At 35.8% G+C, this 12,500-nt stretch overlaps 1 protein-coding gene across 2 annotated transcripts in view; it reads left to right on the forward strand.

Annotated features, from left to right (window-relative positions):
- GRM5 (glutamate metabotropic receptor 5) overlaps positions 1-12,500 on the forward strand; it is a gene marked incomplete at both ends in the record, with an annotated part of 485,189 nt that overhangs the window by 338,269 nt on the left and 134,420 nt on the right. For both annotated transcript variants that reach the window (XM_080699847.1, XM_080699846.1), the window contains one exon: positions 5,694-5,929. In XM_080699847.1, the coding sequence (XP_080555973.1) occupies positions 5,694-5,929 (236 nt within the window). The remainder of the gene's footprint in view (positions 1-5,693; positions 5,930-12,500) is intronic.

The raw sequence follows: 12,500 nt of genomic DNA on the forward strand, positions 1-12,500 counted from the left end.
CAAACTTGTTCTCTTTCCATATTTTCCAAGTCAGGACATGGAGCTTCAATGTTACTGTTTTTTACCCAAAAACTATAAACATTTTCCCAGACTGCATTTCCCACATGTATAGTTCTGGGGATTCTATATTGGGGATCCTTGCAAATATGACTGTTCATTCATGCTGCTCCATTAATTAATTCATTCTCCCTCAGTTTCTTTGGCCATTGAAACATAATTCCTAACTTCATTCTTTAACATTCAGTACCAGCTCTCTGATCCATCACTCACAATGTTGCCAGCATTCATCCGGTTCCCATCTTAAAACCCAAACTGGCTCCCAACTGCCTGGACTACCTGCATGTTAAATTACAAAGCCCTGGACCATTGACAGTTAGTCCACCCACCTGACCTCATTAACTCACTGTCCTGTATACTCACATGGGTGCACCTCACACTTAGTTCACACCTGTACTAATGCTCATTTGTAGGTGAGCACTGATTTATATGCCTCTCCTCCTTTCTCATTCCTCCACTACACTGTGAGCTCCTTGAGGTAGCATCTAAAATCTATTTAACTTATGTTTTTCTCAGTTCCGATAGAATTTCAACACAGAGTATATGTGATAAATCACATTTTCCTCAGAATAGTCACTGCTACTCTTTGTGGAAAAACCACAGATGCCTGTACCAGTTAGTTGGGTTCAGCCATATGACTTATTTTGGTCAATGCTATGTGAAGAGAAGTGATGTGGACCACTTGTAGGCAGAATCCATGAGAAACATTTTGTGGTTCCCCCTATGCTCTCTATTCTTGCCTTCTACAAAACAGGTGTGTCCCACAAGGAGATGCTCCTTCAGACTGTGTCTCAGAATAAAGATGACCTAGAGCAGAGCCATAGATCATCTGCACTAAATATGAAGGCTGAGAAAGAAATAAACCTTTGTTCCATATACTTGAGATATTGGGACTGTCATTGTCCACAAAATGATTTAGCTAAGATAGATATATAATAAGAAGGAAGACTATAGAGATGTACAAAATAAATTTTAGCTGGAGAATTCCAGAGCCAATTTTGTCTTAAACTTAACGTACTGTTTAAAAGAAAGTGGCATTAACCTTTCATGAGTTGCTAATTGTGAGAAATAATGAAAAGGGTGGTTGAAAGAAGAGGAAAGGTAGATTGCAGAGTATGAGTAGATATTCATGATTATCTGATTTGGGGAAAGAAACAAGAGTAAATTGTTGCTGGATGAGCATGTTTTGAAGATGTCTTCAGGAAAATTTAAAGATCTCTGGGTATCTGCTGGGAGGTATTTTGAGAATGTATACATAAAAATTCTTCCTATAGTTTATCCAAATTGTTAAGAATACTTTCCCTCTTTCAGTTGTCCAAGTCACTCTGTTTTTACAGCCAAAAAAAAACTTAGAAGACTAAGACAACATCCTAATTAAGATTATATATGAAATCAGTTCTCTTTATTCTCTGTAATGCTATAATATACACAGTAATCATTAAATTTGTAAAGAGTGACTGTTGCTTTTAGTTGAAATACAGGTTAAGGTTATTGTGAGCCTCTGATCACAATATTTTTTATCAACTAGTCAATACACAGCATTGTTTTATGTGTGTTCATTTTTAAAGATACCCTTAATATATAGTTGATTCATTAACATTGAATTCTTAGTAAATAATATTTTATTCGTTCTTGAATTCAAATCACCTAATATATGAATTTTCTAGGTATGTCACAGCCTTCTTGTTCTTAGGAACACCAGACAACATATCACCATTATCCCTGGGGGGCATGTAAGACACCAAAATCACCAACACAAAATAATGTGAAAGACCTGGTACTAAGTAGGCTATGAAAATAACACTTTTTATTGTATGGAAACTAAAATCAGAAAGCAGAGGGACAGCTTGGTCAACCTCAGATGGTAATATGTGTGCCAGAAGACTGCAATTTTTTGTATTTCTGTGCCTATCTGTGAATGACTACAAATATGCCACCAGTATTGGTTTGGATGTTGCAAATAAATTTTAGAAAGTAGTTGAATTTGCAAAAAAAAAATTTTTGCAGTGCCCGGAATTGAACCAAAGGCCTTACCTGCGCTAGACAAGTGATCTACTACTAAATTATGCCCCCAGCCCTGAAATTTCAAATAATCTACAAATATTGATAATCAACTGCCTATCACAAAATAGAAAAATAATAAAATAAATTATAAGGAGATGGCAAAATGATCACTAGTGATTAGATGGATGGATGGGTAGATAGCAGATGGGTATGTAATGTATCTAGAAAAAATGCATTAAATGTTGTAGCTTTTTAATAAATGTTAGATTCGTTATCTTTTAAAATATGCCATCCAGCCAGGTGTGGTGGCGCACGCTTGTAATCCCCGTGCTTGGGAGGCGGAGACAGGAGGATCGCGCTGGTTCGAAGCCAGCCATGCTGGCTTAAGAGACCCTGTTTCCAAATAAAAAAGTTAAAAAAAATAGGTCTGGGAGTGTAGCCCGTGGGAGTGTATCCTGGAGGTAGAAGGGCTTCCAGGAACCCCAGTACCACCAAAAAAAAAAAAAAAAAAAATGCCATCCAAAGCATTGAAATAGTGCCAATATTTTAAAGGCCACTCTATCAAAAAAAAAAAAGAAAGAAAGAAAGAAAGAAAGAAAATAGAAAGCATCAGGTGGTAGAAAGGTAAGTCCAAGATATTTTTTAGCATTTCCATTTACTTTTGAATTGATGACCCCTTACTTAGAGATGCCATGTCATCTTAAAACAATATTAAAAGTACATGTTTATAAAAAAAAACATGAATATTTAGCAGTATATTTTATGTTAGCTAGCATCAAACACTATTTCTTGAGGATTATGTAGTAGATTATCTCTAAATTTAAATAGAATAAATATAAATTAAATACATGACCCGGTTATGTCACATAGATGTTGTCATTTTCTGTTTCTGCACTATATGGTTTTTAAATTTTTTTCTGTAAATATCTGGAACAGAAAAAATAAACTCATAACATGAACATGGAAGGCTCAGAACAAAGCTTCATCTTTTTTCTAAATTCTTAAACATGGAGATTTATATCTAAAATAATCAAAGATAGAGAACAGAAAAAAAGACACAAAGAGAGATGACTAAGTAGATCAACAAACTTTGATCCTAACACTTCTCTTTCATGGAAATCTTACCTGCAAATAACTTTATTAAGACAAGCTTTTTACAATCCCCATGAAATTCAGTGAATGAATTGTGAAGGGTAAATTGGGCTCATTATAATCTTATATTTCTTATGTAATATTCATAATCATACCATTACATAAGAGTGAGCCAACATTAACAAAAGGAACAATTTAAATTGCCACTTCCTTGGAGAACGGGGCTCTGCCTGACAAACAGCACTTCCTGTCCCATTTGCAGCCGCCCATGCATCTCCTGCGGTGCCAGTGAGACCCACACTCCCCTATCAGGGATATAATAAACCCTCCACAACACGCCAAGGAAAGGAGGCATAAAAGCCCACTGCATTTCAACTCGTCAGCTTTAAATAAAATCTCCTGGAGCTGAAAATGAGAAGCTTGAGAGAAGATAACGTGTGAAATAACCAAATTCAACACTGGGACAAAACATATCGCCTTACAGGGGTTTTTTTTTGTTGTTTTTTTTTTTTTCTCCTGATCTGCCACAAAACTTTAAAATTTCACCATAGATAATTTTTAATGAGATATCTTGTTAAGGAGACTTAGGGTAAGACATAGTTTATTTTGTTTATTTATTTTTTCTCTTCTTTTACCCATTGTTGCTTCAGGAAATATCACAAGTTATAACACCTCTATGGCTTTTGCAGCAATTCCCAATTCCCAATTGTGTATGTGTTTGGGGGGGGGGCTACTGAGGATTGAGCCCAGGGGCATTCTACCTCTGAATTATACCCCTAGCCCTTTTTATTTTTGAGACAGGATCTTGTTATGTTGCTGAGAATTTTGCTAAGCTGTTGAGCCTGTCCTTGAGCCTGTGATGCTCCTGTCTCAGCCTCCTAAGCACTAGGCATACACCATCACACACAGACTCATTTACCAACTTTGTAAATCAGAATTGTTATAGCAGAGCATACTGGACAAAGTGTAATTCTCTTTGTGTTATGTTAATTAGTAACTTATATATCCCAGTATTGGTCTTAGATGCCAAATATTGGATCATGCTCTATGCCCCCCCCAAAAAAATGCTTTAATAGAAGTTTCTTCCCTCTCCCTTTCTCCAGTGTCCACTGCCCTCTTCCTTCAGCATAGGTTCAAACACCCTGCCCATTTCTGTATTCTGGGAACACACTCACTTCTTTCTTTCAATTTTCTCCTCTTACTCTTTTCATTTTACTTTTATTTTCAAATTCCTCTTTGCCTTTCTTTGCATTTCCTTAAGTAGCAGTTACAACCTCTTCAGGAGAATGACAGCATCACTGGTTTCCAGCAAAAAAAATAAACAAATAAATAAAAAATACATAACTCAAGGTGCCTAGATTCTAGTGGAAAAGAGGAGCCCAAGTCAGACACCTGCCTGTCCCGGGCTCCCTAGAGGGCACCTACATTTTATCTAAACATCTTTTCTTGTGTTTTATTTTCAGTATTGTGTTCTATGTATTTTCAAATAAGCTCAGAATATTTGATTTCATTATATTTTCTTAAACCAGTTATATTATGAGCTTTCCAATTTCATTCTCTTTTATTTTAAATATCCCAGATTTCTGCTCTGAGTGATCAGTGCATACAATGATAGGAAGGCTGGTGAATATGATCCTAGTCACTGTCCTTAAGGGTCCATTGCTATGAAATTCTTTCAGTTGCTCTAATATGAGACACGATTTGAAATACATATTTTAAATGTATTTGAGAAGTTCCACAGATAGGGAAGAATATATGGGCTACAGAAATTTCAGCTGGAGGCTCTGACAAACAATAACTAATAGAATGAGTATAATCAGCAAGTCTTTTTTAACTTCTATTTCATTCATTTGCATAATGGAAGCAAAAATGGGTATCATGTTTTAGGATGGTTAAATTAATGTTAGGAAGGGTTCAGAAATATTTTTCTTATAATTATTTTAAGAATTATTATGAAGTAAAAAAAGAAAATATAGAAAGTTAATTTGACCTAGCAATGAAAAATCCAGTAAAAGTATAATATTATACTGCTTGTGTGCAAAAATTGATGTTGCAACAGTAAAATTCTGCCAAGAAGTTCCAGGTTATTCTCTGCAGTTCAAGGTAAGTGAGGTTAGTGCCACCTGATACTCTGAAGCAGAGAAGTTTCCTTGGTGTTATTGCACTTTTAACTTTAACAAGTTGTCATCTCCTTGTGTGTGTGTGTGTGTGTGTGTGTGTGTGTGTGTGTGTGTGTGTGTGTTCCTGAGAATTGAACCCAGAAACATTCTACCTCTGAATTAAATGGCCAGCCCTATTTTTATTTTTAATTTTAAAACAGGCTCTCACTAAGTGGCTGAGGGCCTCTCTTAGTTGCTGCAGTTGTCCTCAAACCTGAACTCCTCTTCCTGTCTCATCCTCCTAATGTACTGGGATTACAGGTGTGTGTACTTCATGCCTGGCAGCAAGCTGCTGTCTCAACAATGGCCTGGGTGTAATGCACGACCATTCTGTGATTTACTCAGAAAGTGTCTAAATTGAGGTTTTCTGTTTCCTCATAGTGATGGCTGGGCTGACAGGTACGATGTGACAGATGGCTACCAGCGAGAAGCGGTTGGTGGAATCACGATCAAGCTCCAGTCCCCCGATGTCAAGTGGTTTGATGATTATTACTTGAAGCTCCGTCCAGAAACGAACCTCCGCAACCCCTGGTTTCAAGAATTTTGGCAGCATCGTTTCCAGTGCCGGCTGGAAGGGTTTGCACAGGAGAACAGCAAATACAACAAGACTTGCAATAGTAAGCAGATTTATTGTATCATTTAAAGTGGATAAGGCTAAGGCTTCAATTTAAGTAAACCGTGTCCTGGGGATAGTGGTTGTCATTTGTTAGAGAAGAGAACTTTTACATAAATAAAGTAGGTATTGCCACTTAATGGTGATAAACAGGTTTCATTCCCACTCAGGAAAACATAGCTGAGCAAGTGTTTACTCTATTGAGATTTAAATGATTTAATTATTTCTATTTATACTATTCAAGTAATTGGATATGCTTTTGTAAGGCACTGTGCTAAAAGGATACAGAAATCACAGAGGCGTGGTGTGAGATTCTGTCTTCCTCTCTCCTACTTAATTTCCTGCTCGTTCCTGTCCCAAAATTTTAAGCGCTTACTCATTTCCTTTGTTTTTATTTTATATTTTTATTAAAATATGTGAGAATAAATAGCCTTCTCATTTGTGTTTCACGATTTCAAATTTTATAGCTGCTTTTATTATTCTCACATTTCTATTCAGTTTTGGAAGGACACACTTCTTTACTATCATGAGCTCTGGAAATCCTGTACCACTCTTGTGTTCCTGTCCTACGTTTGTGTAGTTTATGTAGCTACCATGGAGGAGTTATATAGAATAGGTAGTAAGCGCTGTTCTCGTTTCCAGTTCTGTTCTCTGTGTTAAGGAGTTGATGATGGACTCACCAGTGTGTTTAAAGGACTTTTTCCCGTTGGTCTATATCATCTTCTGTATTAATAGTTTCTTTTCCACTCCTTTTTATCTGATATGCCTCCATGTACAATAATTCTTTGTCTCTACCTTTGCTAGAGGTATTGCTTAGATATAGTTGTGAATTAATGCTATTTCATTGATTTTCCTGTAAATATGATTTCTATGGAGATTGTTCTGTAAAACCCTTTTAATCCTATTACTGCAGCTCTGTGTCTGGTGCCAGCACTGTGATGGGATCCCACTGTTTGGAATCTGTTCCTCATGGTCACCATTAGGAAAAGCACTCTTCTAGACCCCCTGTGGATGATATCTGACAGCATATACTTGGTTCATAAAAACAAACACACTATGTGATACCTCTGTTATATTTCTCAATAGGGGATGTATTGTTATCATCTTTATTTAAAGAGTGAAAAACAAGTTTTAAAGTAACAAAATCACTTCCTCAAAGTCATGTGTCTTTTCTTTAGGTACTGGAGCATACAATTAAACCTGAGTTTGTATAGATTTTATCCAGTGTATTTTATATAACATATTAAAATTTTCATCAATTTCTATTATGTCATGATAAATATAAGTCAGAGATACATGGAAAGTTATTCTTGAGCCAGGCATGGTGGCACATACCTGTAGTTCCTGCTACTAGAAAAATTGAGGCAGGGACTTGAGCCCATAATATGCCATCCTGGGAAAAACAGTGAGAACCCATTTAAAATGTTTTAAAAATCATTTCTGTGTAACTATAGGATGCAATCATAAACACCCAGGAATTCATGACCCACTATGTTTGATCCTTGTTTTGTTATTTACTCAAATGTTCTTTTAGCATCTCGTCCCTGTCATGGATGTCAAATTCAGGTTGTTGATTTGTCTTTAAGAAGTCTGAGAGTGTGATTCAGTCAAATTGTTTTGAATGGCTGTTTTGTGATGTATTATACAAATAACTTTCTCTTCATATGCTTATTGGATAGCTGGTATTCTCAGCTGGGTACCCTAGAACACACCAACAACCAAGGTACTTCAGAGTCTGAAACAGGAGGAATGCAGGTTTGAGGCTGGAGCATGGTAACTTAGCAAGGGACCCTGTTTCAAAAAAGCGGGGTCTGGGAGGTGTGGCTCAGAAATAAAATGTCCTTGGGTTCAATCCCCAGTATCACATACACACGCACACACACACACACACACACACACACACACACACACACAGTTGGTATGTGTTTTTGTAAAATGTTTAAGTCCTTTAAACATGTCTTTAAGTTTAGTATCTTTTTAAGTTTTAAGTATGAATTTATTTTCTGAAATAAAAATAATAAAATTTAATAAAATTCTCACACAGGAGCACATCTTAGATACCAGTACATGCTACATTTACTTAAAAAAAAGTTAATAGAGCCTGTAAATACAATTAACTGTCAATTATAAATGTGAGTTCTTTGAGCAAGAACGTTCATGTGATATCTGGACCGAAAGTCAGTGAGTGGAGCCTTCCATGCCAGGAATGGTTCAATGTCTCCAGAGCTGAAAGCTTGGACTCTGGCCTTGCCGCCTGAGGCTGAGTTCATACCCTCAGTTTCCCTGCATGCACAGGAGGGGCTCTGAATGGATGCTGCTGAACTCCTGTGTGCCAAGTCTTTTTAATTTCAGATAACTGTATAAAACATTATCACTCTTTACCTTGTTTGTATGTGTGGTACTGGGGATTAAACCCAGGGCATTCTACCTCCGAGCTATACCTCCAACTCTATTATATTCTTTATTTTGAAACAGGGTCTTACAAAGTTCCAGAGGGCCTCACTAAGTATCTGCGGCTGGTGTCAAACCTGTGATCCTCCTATCTCAACCTCTCAAGTACTGGGACTACAAGATGCACCACCATGCCTGGCTTATCACTATTTTCCTTTGTAAACTTCAACCAAAATATAACTTACATGCTTACAGATTTTACTACAAAAAAGTACTATGATTTCTATCGTGACTCTCATTGCTCCAGAAAATCTTCATTTCAGACTGTGCATTCTTATTTTTGTCAAACTGTAGAAATGATGCCCTGAAATGGTATATCTTAGAACTGTAGGATCCATGGATGGGGATGTTCAAAGACCCGAACATTCTTTTTAGAAATGATATATAGAAGTGATTCCAACTTTATCTTTAGATCACTTATCATAAATCATTTGTATGATGTTTGTCCTGAGTGGACATATTTACTCCTTACTATTTAAAAAGAAGCTAAATATTTTATCTAGGAGAAAATATGAGCAAACTGCAACATGTAACACTGATAGAGGAACAGAGACATAACTATCAGGCGCTAAGATCTACCAGGTTATGTTTCTTCTTATTTTTTCTTATGGAAATCAGATGAGATTTACAAACCACCAAAATATCTGAGAGCTGTAATGAAAAAACTCAAACTCTTTCATTATTAGGATGATTTGAACAAATGCTACAAGAACATACTTAAATACCATTTGTATAATAGTGGGATGCAAGAAAGAAATAATAAATGGACCAGCTGGACCAACCTTTAGTCATTGAAGAGAAGGTTGGACCTGAGAAGTGTGGCACAGCCTATTCAGTGTAGACAGAGCCACAGACTCACTCAAGGCAAGAATTGTCAGGTGAGGTGAACCAAATCAGAAACTTCTGAAATGGAGATTTTTCCAGAGGCAGTGAGAGTCATGATAGGAATCATAGTACTCCTTGTAGTAAAATCAGTATCTTTTTAATATTTATTTTAAGAAATTTTTATTTTGTATGGATAGGGTTCCTTTGTCAGATATATTTATGTGGATTTGTCCAATCAGAGGCATGGCTTGTATGTGCTTTTATTGGTGCATTATAGTCTCACATTATAATGTAAATCATGTTGACAATTCCATACATGCACAGAGCACTTAATACCCACTTTCCCGTTTCCCTTCCTCCCTATACAGAGTACTCAAATTGACATTGGTATATTCACATGTATACAGAGTCAGTGGTAGTATTTCCATTAATGAACCTCAGTCTTTCTCCTTCCCTACACTTAGATCTCCTCCCTAGTTCCACTGAGATTTCTCTTTTGTTATCTGGAGTCCCTTGTAACCCAATTATTCCATATCTTGCACATATTAGAGAAAACATATGACCCTTTACTCTCTGAGATTAGCTAATCTCAATGTTCTTCAGGTACCTCCATTTTCTTGCAAATGACATAATGTTGTTCTTTATTGCCTAGTAGAATTCCATAGTGTGTATTTCCCATAATTTTGTCATCCATTCATCTTTTGATGGACACCTTGGTTGGTTTCATAATTTGCCTATTGCAAATTGTGCTATGAACACGGGTATGCATATGCTACTGTAGTTCTCTGGTTTCAACCCCTTTGGAAAGATACTCAGGAGTGGTATAGCCAGATAATATGGTGGATTTATTCCCTTTTTTTTTAAATTAAATCTTCCATGCTTATCTCCATAGCAGCTGAACTACTTTGCAATCCCAGCAACAGTGTAAAAAAGTTCCTATTTCCCCACATCCTCTCCAACATAAATTATTTGACTTCTTTATAAATGCCATTCTGATTGATGTTAGATGGAATCAAAATGTAGTTTTGATTTACATCTCTCTGATGACTAATGATGATAAACATTTTTTCATGTAATATTGACCATTTGTATCTCTTTTTTATGTGAACTCTCTATTCAATTCAGTTGCCCATTTCTTGACTGGTTATTTGTTTTCATGAGGCTTGGCTTTTTATTTTCTATTTCTCTCATTGATTATTTTTCATTTGGGCATTTTTTTTAAAATTCTGTATCTTTTATTTTTCCTGCCTCCTTTTTTGTTAACAGTTTTTATTGTCTTATCATGTTTCTTTCATTATAAATTATTTAAAATTATCAACTATAAATTACCAAATGAGTCCTTAATTTAATATAAACTATTTTAAATTGCTTCCAGTTCAATTTAAAAAGTCTTCCAAATATTTAACTCTACTCCCTAATACATTGTTTTTAATCACTGATTTATAGTCTCTCTCTCTCTCTCTCTCTCTCTCTATATATATATATATATATATATATATATATATATATATACACACACACACACACACACACACACACATTACGGAGGCTTATCATGATGTATGTTACAGAGCCATATTATGATTGTTAATACTGATCACTACTTATTTCAGTAAGTTTTACTAACATTTCATAATTGTGGAAGATTCAAATATAAATTAGATTAAAACAATATAATGTATGCTCTCTTGCATATTTAACTGAATAATTAAATCTATATAGGAATAAATTAAATTGTTTCCTAATAACTATATGCTATTCCACTTTTTCAATTTGTTTAGGGGCTATTTCCTTTATAGCCAAAGTCTTTCACCTATTAACATTCATTTACTCTCCACTTCTATGATTTCTCCTTGTCACCTCCAGTAGTTTCCAAAAGTGTCACTTATGATACTAACACACAGACAATTTCACATAGATGTCCTAAGGGCAACTCAAACTTGTATATCTAAAATTATTCTCATTATAACTTCGGTAACCACTACCTCAAACTTTAGTCCTTCCTTCTTTTTTTTACCGAGTTCAGTAAATGATACACTTACCCTCCCCATCTTCTGCAATACAGACGTGAGTAACACTCACCTGCTCCATCCTCACAACCAAGTGGTGACCAAATACTACTGATGCTGCCACATCTGTTCTCTCTGATGACTGCCTAAATGCATGTCTTTGCACTACTTTTGTAGCTTAATTTTTTTATTATCCCTTACCTCAAGTATTATAATTTTCCAATATAATTATCTTGATACCAGCTTCTCCTTCATCTATTTATGCTGAAGAGTAGTCTCAAGAGTGCTCATCTAAGAAACAAATATCACCATGTTATGCCCATCCTTGAAAACCTTTTTTGGTTCTCTGATGTCTACAAAAAGAACTAACTCTGTTTCTTTAGTCAAAACTCTTCCAATTAGTCACTTATATTTTTATAGCCTCATCCTATATTGCTTAAGTCCATGAAGTCTGTGCTCCAGCCACTTCACAGACTGTGATCTTTCATTTAATGTGGCGTGCCTGTTTGGCATGTTACAGTATTTGTACTTTTGTCTTCTTTTTATTACATGCCAATTGACCACAGATTCATTCCTACCTGTTTTTTATATATTTATTCCAAGTTACTACTCATGAAAACATCTATATGTGTACCAAAATTTTATAAATAAATGAGGATGAAATAACAGAACAAAAACAACACAATAGTATCCTAGCCAGGAGGGCTTTTTCTGGGTTGTAGTCATGGTCTATTTATTGATATAGTAGTGGTTCTTGGGATGTATTTACTTTGAGAATAAATCACAATTCTCTCTCTCTCTCTCTCTCTCTCTCTCTCTCTCTCTCTCTCTCTCTCTCTCTCTCTGTGTGTGTGTGTGTGTGTGTGTGTTGTGGTACTAGAAATTGAACCCAGGGATATTGTACCTCCAAGCTACACTCCCAGACCAGTTTTCTTTTTCTTTTTAATTTGAATCAGTGTCTTTCTAGGTTGATGAACGTCTCTCTACTTGTTGGTACTGGCCTTTAACCTGCTACCCTCTTGTCTCAGCCTCCCAAGTACTGGCATTACAGACATGTACCAGCATACCTGGTTACAGTTTCGCTTTTTCAATTTTTCTATATTAATGTTTTAGTTTACTAAAAGTTTACCTTAACAAGAATTCTCTTACCCCACAAAATCTTTTGGCTACTATATGCAAAAAGAACTTCTGATTTAACGTTTCTGCACAATGCTCAGCACCACGTACCTCCACTCACCATGTTGTGCTGTTTCTCTCCTTTTTCTTTTCTGTAGCATTTACTTCCTCTCT

The sequence above is a fragment of the Muscardinus avellanarius genome, assembly GCF_963383645.1.
Source record: "Muscardinus avellanarius genome assembly, chromosome: 1".
NCBI classification, from domain to species: domain Eukaryota; kingdom Metazoa; phylum Chordata; class Mammalia; order Rodentia; family Gliridae; genus Muscardinus; species Muscardinus avellanarius.